Source organism: Pelophylax lessonae (genome assembly GCF_965119305.1).
Source record: "Pelophylax lessonae genome assembly, chromosome: 3".
NCBI lineage: Eukaryota > Metazoa > Chordata > Amphibia > Anura > Ranidae > Pelophylax > Pelophylax lessonae.
This window is the reverse complement of record NC_138770.1, coordinates 577,699,593-577,719,057: the sequence shown is the minus strand read 5'-3', so window position 1 is coordinate 577,719,057 and position 19,465 is coordinate 577,699,593. Positions and strand designations below refer to the sequence as shown.

The 19,465-nt window shown below is 40.3% G+C and overlaps 1 protein-coding gene across 5 annotated transcripts in view; it reads right to left on the bottom strand.

Moving 5' to 3' along the window:
* Nucleotides 1-19,465, bottom strand: part of EHBP1 (EH domain binding protein 1) — a 739,122-nt gene that overhangs the window by 132,203 nt on the left and 587,454 nt on the right. For all 5 annotated transcript variants that reach the window (XM_082251356.1, XM_082251359.1, XM_082251357.1 and 2 more), the window contains 2 exons: nucleotides 15,537-15,675; nucleotides 11,177-11,280 (listed from right to left, as the gene is read on the bottom strand). In XM_082251356.1, coding sequence (XP_082107482.1) covers nucleotides 11,177-11,280; nucleotides 15,537-15,675 — 243 coding nt within the window. The remainder of the gene's footprint in view (nucleotides 1-11,176; nucleotides 11,281-15,536; nucleotides 15,676-19,465) is intronic.

Sequence of the window (19,465 nt, the reverse complement as noted above, 5' to 3'; positions counted from 1 at the left end):
TGGGCTGACCCTTTAGGATTAATACACAGTTACTATGCTTAAAAAAGATATGCATACATGTCACCATGCATATTCAGATGCGCTGGGTTCAGATATTATAAAAGAGCCAGATAAATGCAGAATGTAGAATTTCTATGCACCCTAACAAAACTTTGATGGGACCCACTGTGAACAATGGACTTTATGTCCATACATGTTGGTAGCTTTAAAAATGCAGCAAAAATCATGACAACACTTCTGCTGGGACTGAGCACTTAAGCTGAAAATTATACACCATGTGACTTATAGTTAAAATATCCCCCAATTTATTGCACACCAGCAAAGTGCAGTGAGCCTGCTACTGTATATTTTATGCAAGAAGAGAGGAGAGGAAGCTCACGAGGGCAGCGCACTGTAGAATATAATCTTGTTTACGCACACAGCTGGCTAGAACAGAAGTGCTAAACACCGCAAGGTGTTATCCATCACTAAGACGGCGGTTTCACAAAGCACTGCTGACTGTTCTGTCATGTTTAACATTACCAATCTGAACTGCTGGGACAGGCCTATTAGGAAATCAGATAAGGAAGGGACAATAGTTGGCTGGGACACGTGCCTGATAGAGAAAGCAAAATGGACGCAACTTACTCAGTTTTAGTTGTTTTTTGGTTCACTAACATCATTTTAAAGAGGAGCCCCAGGCTCCCCCTAAAAAAAATGAAAAGTGAGCAGCCTAAAAATACTCTAACTGCTGACTTTTACTATAAGGTCCCTTACTTGTCCAGGGATCCAGCGATGTCCTCACCCAAGCCAATTTTTCAATCAGTTTTGATTGCAGGAGCCAGCATCTCAAGTAAGGGATACCGGCAGTGAAGCTTTGCGGCTTCACGGCTGGCTTCCTACTGTGCTTTTTTTTAATGGTCCCATCGTCCCTAGCCACGTGGTGCTTTTTTTGAATGGTCCTATCGTCTTCTAGGACCTGTGATATGTCCCAGAAGACTGCAGGGGAAGGGGGCTTGAAATTCAGGCGTAGACTTCCGTGGCTCATCTGACCGGAAGTGGGAGCGGCTACCTGTCAAAACCAGGTGTCATCTCCCCCTTCCTCCCCAAAAAGTGCCAAATGTGGCAGTGGAGGAGGGGGGGGATTGGAAACAAACAGAACTTACCCTTTTGGGTGAAGTTCCGCTTTAACACCTGACTAGAACGAATGGCAGCCATGTTTTTAGTTTAGAGTAACTAAAGCTGGCCATAGGTGGATAGAATTTTGAAGGAAAATTCTTAGGAAGAGTCTTAGGAAAATTTGTATGAAAATTCTCAGAACATTAATTTGTTGCTCGAGCGTTTTCATTTGCCTTTAACATTTGGTCTTGGAGTGAATGGACTTTACTGAAAGAAAACCACATAAACTGTAAAAATGTCATCCTGCTCCTTCAAATTTTCCAGATACTGTGGTTGAAAGCAAACATCGATGTGACTCACTAATAATTATTAAAATGAACAAACTTTCTTAAAACTTTCTTTTCCCAAGAATTTTTGTAAGAAGTGCTACCCACCTTTGGCCAGCTTACCATTAACAAAGGCAGCCTATAGTCCTCTGTCACCAGGGCAGCCATCAGAAATTTTGGGGCCCCTTACACAGCTTTAGGCCTGGGCCCCTCCGGGCCTGACCACCAACATTTTGCAGGGCCTGACCTCTGGCTGTCCCACCGAGTCCTTAAGTGCACCCACTTCTATTTTAACAACTTACAACTTAATACATGAAAATGAATCCAAGCCAGCAAAGAGACATCTCAATGCAGTAAAGGGACAGCCTCATATTTTCAGCAGAGACAGCGCAATCCAGCAAATAGACGTCCCTTCAGCTGCATCAGCTTACTCTGCAGCCGCCCTGCTTTAGCAATTGCTAGTTACTACAATAGCACCAACTCGTTTTCGTTGGTTGGGGCCTGGGCAGCTGGGCCCCTCGGAATGCCCAGGCCCCCTACATGTGTATGGGCTGTCCCCCCCCGATGGCTGCCCTGTCTGTCACTGTGTAAACACATACAGGGAATTTGTACTTCAACAAATTCAGTTACATGTACAAATTTCAATGACAGATTCATTTTCAGAAAGAGAAAAAGCAGTATTATAAAGCAATCTGTGCTTATTCAGTACCACTGGACACACACATTACAATCTTTTTCTACATTTCCCAACAATAGTGCAGTAACAGGGACTACCTGACGATAAATAGATTGCATTGTTGAAGTGGTATTAAACCTAAAAAAAAAATAATTAATACTCTATATTGCAGCCTACCAATTCTTAAATGTGGTGACTGCATTCGTTTCCTTTTTGTAACCTTTATTTTCACTTCCTGTCTTAGGATCGTTCCACTCTGGATGAAGGAGCAACAAAGAGACTATTGTAAATTTTGGGAGAAGGGTAGCTTTAGGCTGGCCATAGATGGATTGAAATTTGGTCGGTTCAGCAGGGACCTGCCGAATTTTGATCCATGTGTGGCTGCACCTGCTCAACAGAAGTCAATCATTAGATTGACTTTTGTCAAAGGGGCTTGTTGGAAAATGTTTCTGTTAGCCGGCTGCAGACACTGATCAGTGTATTCTGACAGCAGAGAGCCATGCTGTCAGAATACAATGTCCCAGCAGGCAGGATTCCTCTATCCACCTCGATTGTGTAGATGGAGGAATTTGTTCTTTTTTTTTTTTTCATCCCGCTGGCTGGGAATCTACTAATAAATCTACATCTACATCAGCTTTAGATGAACTAGCAGATTTAGATAGACTTGACTTAGGCCGAACGCCAACAAACACTTTTTAGGCAGTTACAGCAACGTCTTTTTTGTTTTTTTTTTCCTTTTGGGATAAAGGTTTTAAAGCAGTATTAAATGCAACAGAAAACATTTATTATATTGCAGCTTACCAATTCTTATATGTGATGGCTGCATTAGTTTCCTTTTTTAGGCTTTTTGCTATTTTCACCTGGTGATCCAGCCAACAAATCTGTTGTTTTTTACATGCTGAAGCTCTCCAACAGAATGTATCAGTTTACATGGATGAGACAAACAAATTAACATTGGCAGGGGTGTATAAAATGATCAGCTTTCATTTATTCATATAAAACCTTGATCCCAACAGGAAACAAAAAGTATATGCTGTAACTGATTATAAAGTGTGAGCTGGAGTTTGCCTTCAATTTGTTTTCGTATTGAAGCCTAATAATAAATTTAACACTACCTTCCCTCCCGTCTAACAATGCTGCTGTTTTGCTGTGCTTATTCCTCCAGAGTTGTATCCCTCTAATACAATAGGTATGTTGCTGGCCAGTGTACCAGTTGAAAACCGAGGGGAAAAAAGACAAAGAAAAGAAAACTGATGCAGACACCACATCGAATGATTAGTAAGCTGCGGTATGATACATTTTTGGTTTTGGGATTAATTGCTTTACCATTATAAAACACCCCTGTCAGTGTGAAATGGTTTGTTTCAACACTACTTTGGTCTAAAACAGAATTATTGGTTGGATCACCAGGTGAAAATAGGGGGGAGAAAAAAAAACTTAAAAAACACATTCCATATCTAAGAATTGGTAAGCTGCAATGTATTAATTTTTTACATTTTGGGTTTAATACTACTCAAGGGGCAAAGTAGACTCTTAAAATACATAATTGTTGGTAAATGAAACACTCAGCAACCAATAAATGACTACTGTAATCTCATTGGAAATGGGTTACAGCACAGAACTGTTGCTGTTCATACTTACTAAGAAAGCCTATAGTGGCTCATGGTTCTCTGATGAATTTACAAACTGCATTATTATCAGTGTAATTAAATACATTGGAGTTGAATTACCAAAGGAGTAGAACACTTTTACTTTACAAAATTAGTTTTTACATTGCATGGGGGTTTTTACATTTTCAAATATACCTTTACAAATAATGCCCAATTGAGTACAAGAAATTTTAGAGTTCATGATTTTTGCTTACACATGACTAGATGATCAAACTCTGCAGAGGTTTATGTCATTCATCATTCAATAAGTAGACAGAAAACTCCCTTGCAAATTGAAAATGTAGTTTGCGAAGTTAATAGCCTATTCGCCTTTAGTAAATCTACCCCATTATGTTATCTAATTTGTTGATTTCAATAATTAGTGTGTGGCCCAATTAAAACCCATCACCATTTGGGTATTAAACCCAAAACCAAAAATGTAATACATTGCAGCTTACCAATCATTAAATAGTGGCTGCATTCATTTTTTTTTTTTTTAAGGCTTTTTTCCCTCTGTTTTTACCTGGTCATCTGGCCAGAAATACACTTTCTGTATTAATGCCTACATTCTGGAGGAAGGAGCACAGGGGCACCTTTAAACAACAGCAATGTCAGTTCGAGAGAGGGGAGCGTTAGATGTACTAGTAGATTTAGATACACTAAACAAACTAAAGCTAAACTTCACCTTTTAAGCAGTTACAGCTATACAACATTCAATATTATTGTTAAATCCGTACTAATAGTAAACTAAAAATGTATATAAGCCTGATCAAAACAATTACAAAATAACACTGAAGAAAAAAACCCCTAAAAGCAGCTTTCATACAGACATAAATGTCCCAAACCAGTAAATCAAATCCTTTACTAAGACAGGGAAGACAGAGCCAATGTTCACTTTACCAATGAGTGATAGTATCAACAAAAAATAGTTTGCCAATAGGACATCACATTCAGATGACGAAATGTGCAGGGCGGGACTTCCTGTGATGTCACTTCTGCGGTACGTATGCTGGAGAGCATAGCGGTTGTTTCATTTCTTTTTTTTTTTTGAGCGCTATGCTTTGTCAAACTGATGTAGGTGTGCTTCTTTGTATATACTGGTTTTAATAAATATATTACACTATGAGAGGCTTTCCTATTTTCTTTCGATGACCTGCTGTACTATTCCTGTTGCCACCGGGAGCCTTAAAGGGACAGAATTACCTTTTAGACCATATTGATGGAGGAACCAGTGCATGGATCTTAAAGAAACTGACCACGTTGGCGGGGGATCCAACACATGACACATTGGCATATAAAGAGCAGTTTGAGGTCTTCACCACAAAAAGAACTGATCAAGAATGTCTCAACAATGGCTGGTGAGCACGTGAGTGTGTGGAGGAAGGGCACTGAGGATTGAAGACTTATGCATCTTTTCTGTTAACTAAGGGCACATGTGGCTTAGATTTTCTTTCACGCACAAAGCACTTTATATCACGTGGTCTGACATCATAGTAGCATAGTATTCATTGTTGTTACTATCACACATTGGTATAGTGAACATTAGTACTGTCTTCCTTAGCAAAGGACTTGATTTACTATTTACAGTAGAAGCTGTGTTCCTTTTGAGATAAAGGTTTTGCACAAAAGCTGATCATTGTAAGCATCCCTGTCTGTGGTAAATGGTTTATCTCAGCCCTCTGACTGCTACATCTGCTGGATAGTGTATTTTGTCAAAAACAAACAGAATTGGGGATCGAATCCCAGAACTCCTGCCGATAAAAGCCTAGAATGAGCATTGAAGGGGACTGACAGTGCAAATACCCCCACCACCTGTTTCAGGACCAGTTGATTACCTCGGTGACCAAACCTGTGATTTAGAAACTCTGCCTCTCAGAAGAACAAAGACCAAGCCTGGTCAGAGTTCATCAAGATGGCACCGGCTGCCTGCCTCAGCAAGCACCAAGGGACAGGAGCAGGGAGGCAGCTAGTAAACTGGAGCGGTTTGCCCACAACACAGGAAAGGGCACAGTTTGCAATTCAGCCCCTATTACAGAGGACTCAGCATCCATGCAGCTGGTTGTGAGTAATGCAGAGCCTTCCCTTAAGTCTGGTATACACTATCAGTTTTTTTCTGAACGAAAAAAACAAAAACAAACTGTCAGCTCCAGTCGTAGCCACTATACTAAAGATTTGATGTTAGTACAGCGATCTCCCCCCCACTGAGCTGTTGTGTTCTGACGGGGGGACAGGCCCCCCCCCCCGCCAAGACTCTCTGATTAGCGCTCTCAGCCATTTGCCGAAAGCGCTGATCTAGAGCTGGTCAGCTGCTGGTTTTCCAGCAAACGCGTCTGACAGAAACTGGCTAAACGCCCAGCTTCTGTCGGACTGCCTGTCATGCACACGGGCCAAATGTTGGCCGATTTTTACTGAACTGGACGATGTTGTCCGGCATTCGGCTCATGTGTACGGGGCTTAAAGGATGTTTTTATGTCCTCTCTAACCACACAATTCCAATACCTCAAGGAGGATGTCATTATTATGAGTCAGGACATGCAGAAGGTGAGAGAGTTTACTGTGGCTCTGGAAGGGAGATTGAGTACTCTTGAGGATCAGGTACCTCCTTTGAGAAGGGATCCAAAGGCAAAAAGTCTGCTAGTCCCCAATCATGACAACCATATTGAAGATATGTAGAACAGGCTCGGACATAACATCAAGATTTTGGGGCTTCCAAAGCGTATTGAGGGGAAAGATCACATGGGATATGATTAGCACTGGTTCCAGGAAAACATTGGAAAGCAGCCCTTTACACTTTTTTTTTTTTTTACAGTGGAAGAGCACATAGGATCCCTTCCTGTCCTTCACCCCTCCCCTCCCACCCCCAGGAAACCCACCACCACCACTCCCATTTATTTTGAAACTGATCCACTATAAGGATTGAGATACCACCCTCTCCCTGGCCTACACCATAGGGAAATACTGAGCTTAACGTCTCAAAGATATCAACCTGACTTCTTGGCTGAACTGCAGCATCAAAGGCTGAAAAGTGTTCACAGCAAGAGGTGGTTGCACCACCTTCAGACATAAAAAAAAAACAGCAGACTTAGTGGCTAGATCATTAGGTGAAAATAAAAAGGAAAGAAATCTTATTATCGCTTTAAACAAATTATAATATACATGAAATAATATAGAAAATGCTGCCCTGAATTTCAGATGACTAGAAAAGACTATATCATTAATTAGGTAATTACACAGGTAATTTATTACGCTGCAACATAATCACAGATACTTGTATAAATCTAGATTTCTTTGTAGTTTTGACTGTAGCATATGTCCAACACTGTGCAAGGCTGAAAGTATTATGACACTAACCAAAGGGACCAATAACAATAAGGAGAGGTACATCTTTTACTTTTCTAATTGTTGTTTCCCCTGACAACAATAACGGTGCTGGAATAGAGGACACTTCCCACCCGCTAAAGACATGTGCCAGTAAAAATAGAGTATTTCACAGAAGTGAGTACACCCCTCACATTTTTGTAATATTTTATTATATCTTTTCATGTGACAACACTAAAGAAATGACACTTTGCTACCATGTAAAGTAGTGAGTGTTCAGCTTGTATAACAGTGTAAATTTGCAGTCCCCTTAAACTCAACTCAACACACAGCCATTAATGTTTAAACCACTGGCAACAAAAGTGAGTACAGCCCTAAGTGAAAATGTTGAAATTGGGCTTAATTAGCCATTTTCCCTCCCCGATGTCATGTGACTCATTAGTGTTAGGTGGTCTCGGGTGTCAATGGGGAAAAGGTGTGTTAAATTTGGTGTTATCACTCTCACTCTCTCATACTGGTCACTGGAAGTTCAACATGGCACTTCCTGGCAAAGACCGCTCTGAGGATCTGCTCTACAAAAAGATGGCCTAGGGCTAGGCTATAAGAAAACTGTCAAGACCCTGAAACTGAGCTGCAACACTGTGGCCAAGACTATACACTGGTTTAACAGGACAGTTTTCACTCAGAACAGACCTCACCATGGTCAACCAAAGAAGTAGAGTGCACATGCTCAGTGTCAAATCCAGAGGTTGTCTTTGGGAAATAGACGTATGAGTGCGGCCATCATTGCTGTAGAGGTTGAAGGGGTGGAGGATCAGCCTGTCAGTGCTCAGACCATATGCCGCACACTGCATCAAATTGGCCTGCATGGCTGTGGTCCCACAAGAAAGCTTCTTCTAAACATGATGCACAAGAAAGCCTGCAAACAATTTGCTAAAGACAAGCAGACTAAGGACATGGATTACTAGAAGCATGTCCTGTGGTCTGAGGAGACCAAGATAAAGTTATTTGGTTTAGATGTTGTCAAGCGTTTGTGTGGAGGAAACCAGATGAGGAGTACAAAGCCAAGTGTACCTTTCCTACAGTCAAGCATGGTGGTGGGAGTGTCATGGACTGGGGCTGCATGAGTGCTGCCGGCACTGGGGAGCTACAGGGAATCATGAATGCCAACATGTACTGTGACATACTGAAGCAGAGCATGATCCCCTCCCTTCGGAGACTGGGCTGCAGGGCAGTATTCCAACATGATAATGACCCCAACACACCTCCAAGATGACCACTGCTTGGCTAAAGAAGTGGAGGGTAAAGGTGATGGACCAGTCAAGCATGTCCCCAAACTTAAACCCTATTGAGCATCTGTGGGGCATCCTCAAACGGAAGGTAAAGGAGCGCAAGGTCTCTAACATCCACCAGCTCCGTGATGTCGTCATGGAGGAGTGGAAGAGGACTCCAGTGGCAACCTGTGAAGCTCTGGTGAAGTCCATGCCCAAGAGGGTAAAGGAAGTGCTGAAAAATAACGGTGGCCACACAAAATATTGACACTTTGGGGCCCAATTTGTACATTTTCACTTAGGGGTGTACTCACTTTTGTTGCCAGCGGTTTAGACATTATTGGCTGTTTGTTAAGTTATTTTGAGGAGACAGCAAATTTACACTGTTACACACTCACTACTTTACATTGTAGCAAAGTGTCATTTCTTCAGTGTTGTCACATGAAAAGAAAGAATAAAATATTTACAAAAATGTGAGGGGTGTACTCACGTTTATGAGATACTGCAGGGCTTGACAAATTTGCCTGAAATCTAGGAGCCAGCTAAAAAAGTTAGGAGCCAGTTTTTTTTTTTTTAAACTAACAACCAAGCTTTATTTAATAAAACGGATACTAAATTTACACATAAATACGACTAGAACCCCACTCTCCTCTATAGCGCAATTGGATGGAAACAGACTGTCTGTCTGTTTCCATCCGATGCCATCTGATCCGATCCATGGGACAGATAGAAAATAGAACCACCATCCATCTGTTTTTGGCGGACAGGATCAGATGGCGGCAGATTACTGCTCCATAGAGGAGAATGGAGGGTCCGATCAGGTCTGCCTGAAAAACTGACAGGCGGACCTGATCAGACAGCCCGTGTGAAAGGGGCCTTCGGCTGTGGCATGGCGAAGAGGAAAAAAAAAAAAAAAAGATTATATATATAATTTTTTTTAATAATAATTGGAAAAACATTTTTTTTTAGTTTTTTTAAGAATTTAAAAAAAAAAGAAAAAAATTATTATTATTTATTTTTTTTTAATTTAAAAAATAAATTAATAATAACCACACTCCCTGTCCACTTACCTTTAAGCAAAGGTAACTGGACAGGGAGATGAAGCCTGCAAAAACTTCCCTCTCCTGGGAAGGAGATGGGAATGCATTGAGAACAGGCAGTGGAAACAGTAATTACAACAGTCATTACTCCCGGCCACCACAAGAGGGCACCAGTTCCCCATTGGAAGCCTCTCTCATCTCACAGAAGAAGGCCCAAAAGCCGGGGCCTCAATTTTCGGACAGCGCGGAAGCCCGTGAAATCGGGGAGGAGGTGGGGGCGCAAAAGGGACAGGACACCTCCTGCAGGGCACCCCAGGCGCCAGGTCGCTAATTCTAGTCGCAAATGCGACCTGGCGCCCGGGGTTTGTCGAGCCCTGAGATACTGTATATGATATTTATTAATGTAACTATATCTAGTCAAGTTATTCAGAAGCAAAGTGCCTGGTGAGATCAGAATATGGAAGGTGTCACATTTTGGCCTAAAATAGAAATGGAAGATTCAGAGCAAAAATCCCGATTTCTTAAACATTTGGAGTTTTTAGACACAAATATCATTTGCTGATAATACGTGATCAATTTTCCATTTTAGTTTAGTCCAATTTTTGGTTGAAATTTGGTATATTGATGAATCCAAAGAGGCATTCAGTAAAATATAAAATGTGAATACAAAACATATATATATATATCCACACACTATCTTAAAAACAAAATTAATATAATTATTGTATTTTCTGTAAAGTGTCACATATTAGTTGCCATATTCAATCCAAGACCAAGTTGGATCTATTTTTGTTTTCAGTGGTACTATATGTTACAACAAAAAAAAGCTGTGCTTCATCTTATGAACATTTTGACGGTTTAGACCACAATGTCAAATTATTTTTTTTTCTATATATTAAGGCACTAAATACTCCCACTTTTGCTAAATTATATATATATATATATATATATATATATATATATATACACACATATACATATTCCAGAGAGGGAATGAACGTGAGTGTCTCGCGAATGAATGTCAAGTGACAGTACAGTGTCTGAAACAACCTCTTAATATATGAAGACAAAAACCTTAATTTGTCAAATTATCCAACAGTGAATGGCCATAGTCAAACTTAGGCTGCGCATGCTGGGAAATACACAAGTTCCAGTGTGTTCTCCCTCTATCCGTTCCCACACAGCTGTCCATCAAACGCTGCTTTCTGCCCGCGGTCTATTAAATATTTCCCTCACAAATCAATTTTACACATGATCAGCCCATACTCCTACTGAGCTGAACCTCCCTGTTAATTAAGTGAAGAAATTACCATATATATTATATTAATGCAAACATCATTCAGCTGGTAATTCACGGCTGATCTGGATAATGGAAAGGTTGAACACCCATTAACCCAAGCCAACAAAATGGGTTGGCTGGGAAATTCGAGCAGGTCTCCTGTGACATGTCCCTCTAACTGCAGCACTGCAGTATCTCATATTGTAATAATTAAAATCAATACTGGCATCTCTGGATGGGAGTTGTCCTCAATAGCAACACCTTAAAATAAAGGTGGGGGAATTGCGAATGCGGGGGGAATTCATTTTTCCTTTATCTCACTATTATCACCTTGGTCCAGACTAATTCAGCAAGTGTGCCCCTCTTACAGAGAGTTGAATGCACCAGAGATTGACATCTCCAGAAAGAAATAAAAAATTCTAACATCTCATTTTTAACAAATGAAAGCACAATTTTCCCATGCAGTTGAGAATTATCAGCAATCATAAAACAGGACAGAAGGAGGAGGGAGTAAAATACATTTAGCACTTCATCTTCTGAGGGCTTCTTCTGGGTCTCAGTTATCACTGCTCCTTCATTCCCTCTTTTTGTGTCTTCTTGCATTGATCTCTGTCTTTTCATCTCTTAAAAAATAAATAAACAAAAGAGAGAGAGAGTCTGTTATATTCTGGGCTGAGAAAGTGAGTGATAGACAAAACACAAAGCGCAAAGCTACAAGGCTGATAGGCTTCTGCAATATAAAGCAACGATGAAGAGCAAAGTGCTGAAACTCAAAGCATCTGGTTACAGCAAAAAAAAAAAAAAAAAAAAATTAAAACCCGATTAGCTTCAATGGACAAAAACACCTAAATTAACTTTGGTCTAGTTTGGATAATTCAGACCCAATGCAAATAAGGGAAGACAGTAGCTAAACCTTGGAGCAAAAAAGATGGAAGAGAATCTATTTGATAGATTACAGACCTCCATTAGGTTGGTGACACAAGCTACAATCAGATTGTACAATCTGTGTATAATTTTAAGATGTAACAAAAACTTAGCTGAATCTACCTAAACATTTTTTTTAGGAGCCCCGTTAGGAGCAATGGTGAAATAGCTGGAGTCTAAACAGGGGAAATCTGCACCACATGGGGTGATTAGGGTGTGCCCAGGCACACGCTGTGCGAACGCCTATGGTGCACAGCCATTTTCAGGTCTCTCCAGACCTGTTCAATCGGGTTCAAGTCTGGGCTCTGGCTGGCCCACTCAAGGACATTCACAGAGTTGCTGCATTCATCTTTCCCTCAATCCTGACTAATCTGCCAGTTCCTGCTGCTGAAAAAAAAACCCTTACAGCATGATGCTGCCACCACCATGCTTTACTATAGAGATAGCATTGGCCAGGTGATGAGCAGTGCCTGGTTTCCTCCAGACGTGACGCTTGCCATTAAGGCCAAAGAGTTCAATCTTTGTTTCATCAGACCAGAGAATTTTGTTTCTCATGGTCTGAGAGTCCTTCAGGTGCCTTTTGGCAAACTCAAAGCAGGCTGTCATGTGCATTTTACCGATGAGTGGCTTCCATCTGACAACTCTACCATACAGGTCTGATTTGTGCTGAAGAGTTGGTTGTTCTTTTGGAAGGTTCTCCTCTCTCCACAGAGAAACGCATCCGGTTCTTGATCACCTCCCTGACTAAGGCTCTTCTCCCCCCGATCGCTCAGTTTGGCCAAACGACCTGCTCTAGGAAGAGTCCTGGGGGTTCCAAACTTCTTACAATTACGGATGATAGTGGCCACTGTGCTCATTGGGACCTTCAACGCTGCAGAAAGTTTTCTGTTCCCTGTCCTAGATCTACAGACAATTCTTTAGAATTCATGGCTTGGTTTGTGCTCTGACATGCTGTGTTAACTGTGGGACCTTATATAGACAGGTGTATGCCTTTCCAAATCATGTCCAATCAACTGAATATACTCCACTCAAGTAGTAGAAAAATCTCAAGGATGATCAGTGGAAACAGGATGCACCTGAGCTCAATTATGAATGTCACAGCAAAGGCTTTGAATACTTACAGTATCTCACAAAAGTGAGTACACCCCTCACATTTTTGTAAATACTTTATTATATCTTTTCATGTGACAACACTGAGGAGATTACACTTTGCTACAATGTAAAGTAGTGAGTTTACAGCTTGAATAACAGTGTAAATTTGCTGTCCCCTCAAAATAATTCAAACACAGCTATTAATGTCTAAAATGCTGGCAACAAAAGTGAGTACACCCCTAAGTGAAAATGTCCAAATTGGACCCAAAGTGTCAATATTTTCCAGCACTCCAACCCTCTTGGGCATGGAGCTCACCAGAGCGTTACAGGTTGCCACGGGAGTCCTCTTCCACTCCTCCATGACGGAGCTGGTGGATGTTAGAGACCTTGAGCTCCTCCTCCTTCCATTTGAGGATTCCCCACAGATGCTCAATAGGGTTTAGGTCTAGAGACACGCTTGGCTAATCCATCACCTTTATAATGAAGGGGGGAGGGGTACCGCACTTCAGGGGAGTGGTGTAAGTCAAATGTTAAATAAATAAATTAAAATTAAAACACTATAAATCAATATTCAATTATGTGTGATGGTGCTCAAATCAAGAACTCTCCAAGTGCTCAGTGTGTCTCTGAGATATTCAATAAATATACATCAATAAATATATAGGAATCTCTACTTATAAATTTACATATAAAGTGCAACAGTGCTGTTGAAATTAATAAAGGAAGAATAAATTAAAATATAAAAATAATTTCACTATTAATTCATGTGACAGTAAAGTGCTCAGTGCTCCATCTATACACAAGTGAGTGATGCACTCTCAAAATCCAGTGCTTTCAGTCCTTATAAGGTGCTTAATATTTTTATATTTTAATTTATTCTTCCTTTATTAATATCAACAGCACTGTTGCACTTTATATGTAAATTTATAAGTAGAGATTCCTATATATTTATTGATGTATATTTATTGAATATCTCAGAGACACACTGAGCACTTGGGAGAGTTCTTGATTTGAGCACCATCACACATAATTGAATATTGATTTATAGTGTTTTCATTTTAATTTATTTATTTAACATTTGACTTACACCACTCCCCTGAAGCGCGGTACCCCTCCACCCTTCATTATATATTCTATGGTGTATGGTTTACAGAATCGGTACACGCACCACTAAGGGGTCCTTCACGCACACATCCTCCAGACTCACACCAACATACACATACAAGTCCATCACATTTACCCTCAGCTTCTTTAGCAAGGCAGTGGTTGTCTTGGAGGTGTGATTGGTGTCATTGTCAAGTTGGAATACTGCCCTGCGGCCCATTCTACAAAGGGAGCGGATCATGCTCTGCTTCAGTACGTCACACTACACGTTGGCATTCATGGTTCTCTCAATGAACTGTAGCTCCCCAGTGCTGGCAGCACTCATGCAGCCCCAGATCATGACACTCCCACCACTATGCTTGACTGTAGGCAAGACACACTTATCTTTGCACTCCTCACCTGGCACTGACAGGCTGACCCCCCCACCCCTTCAACTTCTGCAGCAATGGACTCAACTTCTTTAGTCGACCATGGCGAGGCCTGTTCTGAGTGGAACCTGTCCGATTAAACCACTTTATGTTCTTGGCCACGATGCTGCAGCTCAGTTTCAGGGTCTTGGAAATCTTCTTACAGCCTAGGCCATCTTTATGTAGCGTAACAATTCTTTTTTTCAGATCTTCAGAGAGTTCTTTGCCATGAGGTGCCATGTTGAACTTCCAGTGACCAGTATGAGTGAGTGAGAGCGATAACTCCAAATTTAACACACCTGCTCCCCATTCACACCTGAGACCTTGTAACACTAACGAGTCACATGACAGCGGGAGGGGAAATGGCTAATTGGGCCCAATTTGGACATTTTCACTTAGGGATGTACTCACTTTTGTTGCAAGCAGTTTAGACATTAACGGCTGTGTGTTGAGTTATTTTGAGGGGACAGCAAATGTACACAGTTATACAAGCTGTACGCTCATTATTTTACATTGTAGCAAAGTGTCATTTCATCAGTGTTGTCACATGAAAAGATATAATAAAAAATTTACAAAAATGTGAGGGGTGTACTCACTTTTGAGAGATATGTGCATGTGATTTTTTAGTTTTTTATAAATTTGCAAAGATTTTAAACAAACTTCTTTCACACTGTCATTATAGGGTATTGTTTACAGAATCTTGAGGACAATTTTGAAGAAAATAATTAATTTAATCCATTTTGGAATAAGGCTGTAATATACCAAAATATGGAAAATGTGAATCGCTGTGAATACTTTCTGGATGCACTGTATGGCTCTAGACAGTGCATAATGTAATCATACATAAAAACACTGTACTATATATATTCATAATAACCCAAAAGTCCCTGGATAAAACTTTCTGATACCTGTATATTACATGAGATGTGATCTAGAATCTTGATTTATAGGAAGAGAAGTGGGTTAGCTGTACTCCTATGAGGACTATGGGCTTGTTACCTGTGTAATATGATTATTGACTTTGAATACTTACTGTGCAGATCTCTATGTGCAAGTGTTTTGTTTGATTACATTTTGTCTGGTTTAGAACAGTTTTCATATTGGTACCCCTGCTTGTTTGGGGACTTTCTAAAGGCTTTCCTTTTTCAGTATGTTCTAAGATATAATTGACCCTTTTTGACAGGTATGAACAATGGTTACGAGCTGATAATCTACTTATATTGTGAGCAATCTGTAAACTGTTCCTACTGTGCTTAAAATGACAATAAAACAGTTTAAAAAAAAATAATTAATCCAAAAACTTTTCAATACATTGCTGCACAACAGATAACGATAAAAAAAACATTAAATACCTGGCCAAGTTTCAACCCACTGACTGTAAGATTCCAGTTCAATTTTCCTGACAGCCAAGTCTTTGTTGATTACAACAGGGTTTTTGAAACGATCCGAAGGTTTGCGCTGTCTGTCTGCTGCAGAATCATCAGTACCATTCTAAAGAATATGAAGGAAGGAAAAAAAAAAAGAAAGATAAGAGCAAAAATCATTTGTCTTTCGCTTGTAATTACTGAATTATGAAAACGAAAACAGGGACAACTGGAAAGAAAAAAGGTAAAATTAAGTTTCCATGGGAAACGGCAGCATTTTCTGCACCACTTTCATTTATCAGTCTAGTGGTTCATGTAATAAAATTTTCACACGATCATGTACAATTAGTAAAGGGAATTCTGGTAGAATCAGGAGCACAATTCACTGCCGATTGTGCATGGAAAATCTGCAAGCGTATTACCTTTTGTGCACCTAAAAGGGTGTACACCTACAAATAAATGTTTGTAAATATATTGTAGTAATCATTTGTATACATTTTTATATAGCTGCTCCAGTCTTCAATATGCAAATGTGCTCCCCTGGCAAATTTGACAACCAGAATAATTAGTTGTTAGCATATTAGTCACAGCTGCTCTACTGGGAGATAAATAAAGAGAACTATGTTAATTCTGGCAGTGCCAAAATTTAGTATATTTTATTGGAGCTGCAGATAAAATGCTTGCAAAATGCATGGCACCAGCTAGTGGCTGAAAAAAAGACTGACATTTGCCGGGAATCAAGGGATACCAGATTTAGTATAATTTTGTATGGTTAATTTTTCAACTTTCTGCAGTGATGTGCAGAAGAAGGGGGGGTCGCATAATAATATGGAAATTGTCTGCATCTTGTTGACTAGTAGAAGCATAAGGAACCCACAAACAGTAATTAATTTTACAAATAGAGGCTTGTGGTTTCTTTAACCCTCCTCTTGTGTTAGGGTCAAAACTGACCCGTTTTCAGGTTTTGAATGTCTATAAGTATCACATAAATTTGTTTATTGCATCAAGATTTTTTTACTTTGTCAGGAACCTCTATTTAAACAATGTAATAGAAAAATAATCCTTTTCACTAAATTATAAAATACTGTGGTGAAAATTAAGACGTTTATGGTGTTAGGGTCAATTCTGACCCAGTTATAATATAGGATTTTAGGACACTAATAAGTTCCAAAACTGAAATCATAAACACTCTCTCTGCTTAGTAAAAGTGACAGCCAATCCCCTCTCAACCCTGTGAGCTGTAGTTAGGGAGGGGCCTATCTCTTTTCCTGCTTGTCTGCTTCTCTAAATAAAGTGAAGAAACATAGGATAAATTCATTTCAGAGTTGCTGACTTTATTTTACCATTTTTTAAATTTGACAATGAGAGGTATGCTATCAAAAGAAAGGTCTAAGGGGTCACACCAAAAATATTAAAACCAATCTTTTCAAGGATAAAGAAAGAAGCCTAAAAAGGTAACCAAGAGGTAAGAAACAAATTTGATGATAAATAATTATTCAGAGGGTATTTTATGGCTGATTTAAAACACGGGTCAAAACTGACCCTAACATCATGGATAGTAACGGAATTCTAACATAAGAGGAGGGTTAAAATTGCAGTGGGATTTATTTTAAGGAGACACATTCGATTTTATGTTTAGGTTTCCTAATTCTAACAATATGTTAGGTAAATAAAAGTGGACCTATACTGTTTTAAAGTAGAATTCTAGCCTAAGCCTAACTATTCTTACAAATGCCCCTTTCTAATACCTATGCTGAATAAAGATGTAGATTCTTACCTATATTCAGCTCACTCCAGTCCGGTCACGTGATCCCTTGTGCCAACCAGAAGCAGATGAGAGCAGAGAGCACCTGACAGCGAGTAGTAAAGCCTGCAGCAGTGATGTCACCCATAGGCTCGTATTGACCATCCTTTTTCGGCTCTCCCTCCTCTCCCCTACAGCTGCCGCTGACTGACTAGGGGGAGCTGGATTATGTGACCGGACTGGAGCAAGCTGAAAATAGGCAAGTATATACATCTTACACAGGTTAGTAAGCATAGACGTTATGAGGGGGAAGGAAGATTTTTAACACTAGTTAGATTTAGCCTGGAATTCTTCTTTAAGGCTCTCCTGCTAATTTCACTCTCTGGCCAAATTAAATATTTAGGTGACAATGGAAGAGCAAAAATACTAAGTGACTGCTATTCTAATAACCCTCCTTTGTTAGTCATTTACTCATTGCTTAGTCACTGATCACATCCTGGCCAAAGTGCTAGAGTTGAGCATGGTTACACAGCTTGGCCTGATCATCAGTCACTTAGCCCCTCCCGTCGAGTTAAATGGACAAATGTCTTGGCATTTAGTTATAAGAATTCCCTGCGGAGGGTTTGGAGCTGTGCGTTCTTCAGGACAGAATTTCTGCAACTCTTTTTAATTTAAAGTGGTTATAAAGCCTAAAATGTTTTTACCGTTATGCATTCCTTGGAATAGGGTTACAAAAAAAAGTTTAGGCATCAGCATCCACCCTCCTTCCCTTTACCCACCTAAACTCTCATTCGATCCAGTGCTGTGCATGAATGCAGCTCTTCTATCACCTCACTTCTGGGTCTCGCTGGCTTTGCTGGGGCACCAGGAGCTACTGGCTTCCAGTGCTGTCAATCAAAGCCAGTGACGAGGGAGCTGTCTGTGTCAAAGGACGCAGGAGCAGGGCTCAGGAGCGATCATGTGGCCGCCTATGGGGGCACTGGACAGAGAGGAGGGGCCCAGAGTGCCAGTGGGGGACCCGAGAAGAGGAGCTTCGTGGGCACTCTGTGCAATTCCATTGCACAGAACAGATAAGCACAGACATTTTTTTACCTTTGCAATCACTTTGAGTGTAGTAGGAGGGTTTAGCTTAAATTTTTTTTTTTAACCACTTGCCGACCGCCACACGACTATTTACTGCGGCAGTCAGCCTCTTACAGGCAAAGTGACGTAGGGGTACGTCTCTCGCCCATGAGCCTGTAGGGGGCAAACGCGTGCCGGCGGCTCCGATGTCCGCTGGCCACTCGTGATCTCCAGCAGGAGAGGGAGAAAGACAGATGGCTGATGTAAACACAGCCGTCTGTCATTCTCACAAAAGTAATCACAGAGGCTATGCAATCCTACTATGTAGGATCGTAGGTCTCTGTGATTACATCACAAGCCACGCCCCCCCCCACAGTTAGAATCACGTCTCTAGGGACATACTTAACCCCTTGATCACCAGTAAAGTTAACCCCTTCCCTGCCAGTCTCATTTTTACAGTAACAGTGCATATTTATAGCACTGATTACTGTAGTAATGTCACTGGTACCCCCAAAAGTGTCGAAAATGTCAGTCAGGTGTCCGATCTGTCCGCCACAAAGTCGCAGTCCCGCAAAAACAAAATCGCAGATCGTCGCTATTACTAGTTAAAAACAAAAAAAACAATAAAAATGACATACATCTTTCCCGTAGTTCGTAAACGCAATAACTTTTGCGCAAACCAATAAAAATACACTTATTGCGATTTTTTTTTACCAAAAATATGTAGCAGAAAACAAATTGGCCTAAAATGTTAAATTTTGATTTTACATTTTTTTTTTGAGAATTTCATATAAAAAAAATGTGAAAAATATTGTTATTTTTTCAAACTTGTCGCTCTTTTTTTGTTTATAGCGCAAAAAATAAAAATCGCACAGGTGATCAAATACCACCAAAAGAAAGCTCTGTTTGTGAGAAAAAAAAGGACGTCAATTTCATTTGGGTACAGTGTCGCACGACCGCGCAATTGTCCGTTAAAGTCACGCAGTGCCGAATTGCAAAATAGGGCCTGGTCTTATATTATGGGTCTTAAATTAAAATGGAGATTGGATGTATAGCCAACATGTGTTTCAGATAGAAATAGCTGTCATTGTATTGATGCATTCATTGTTTA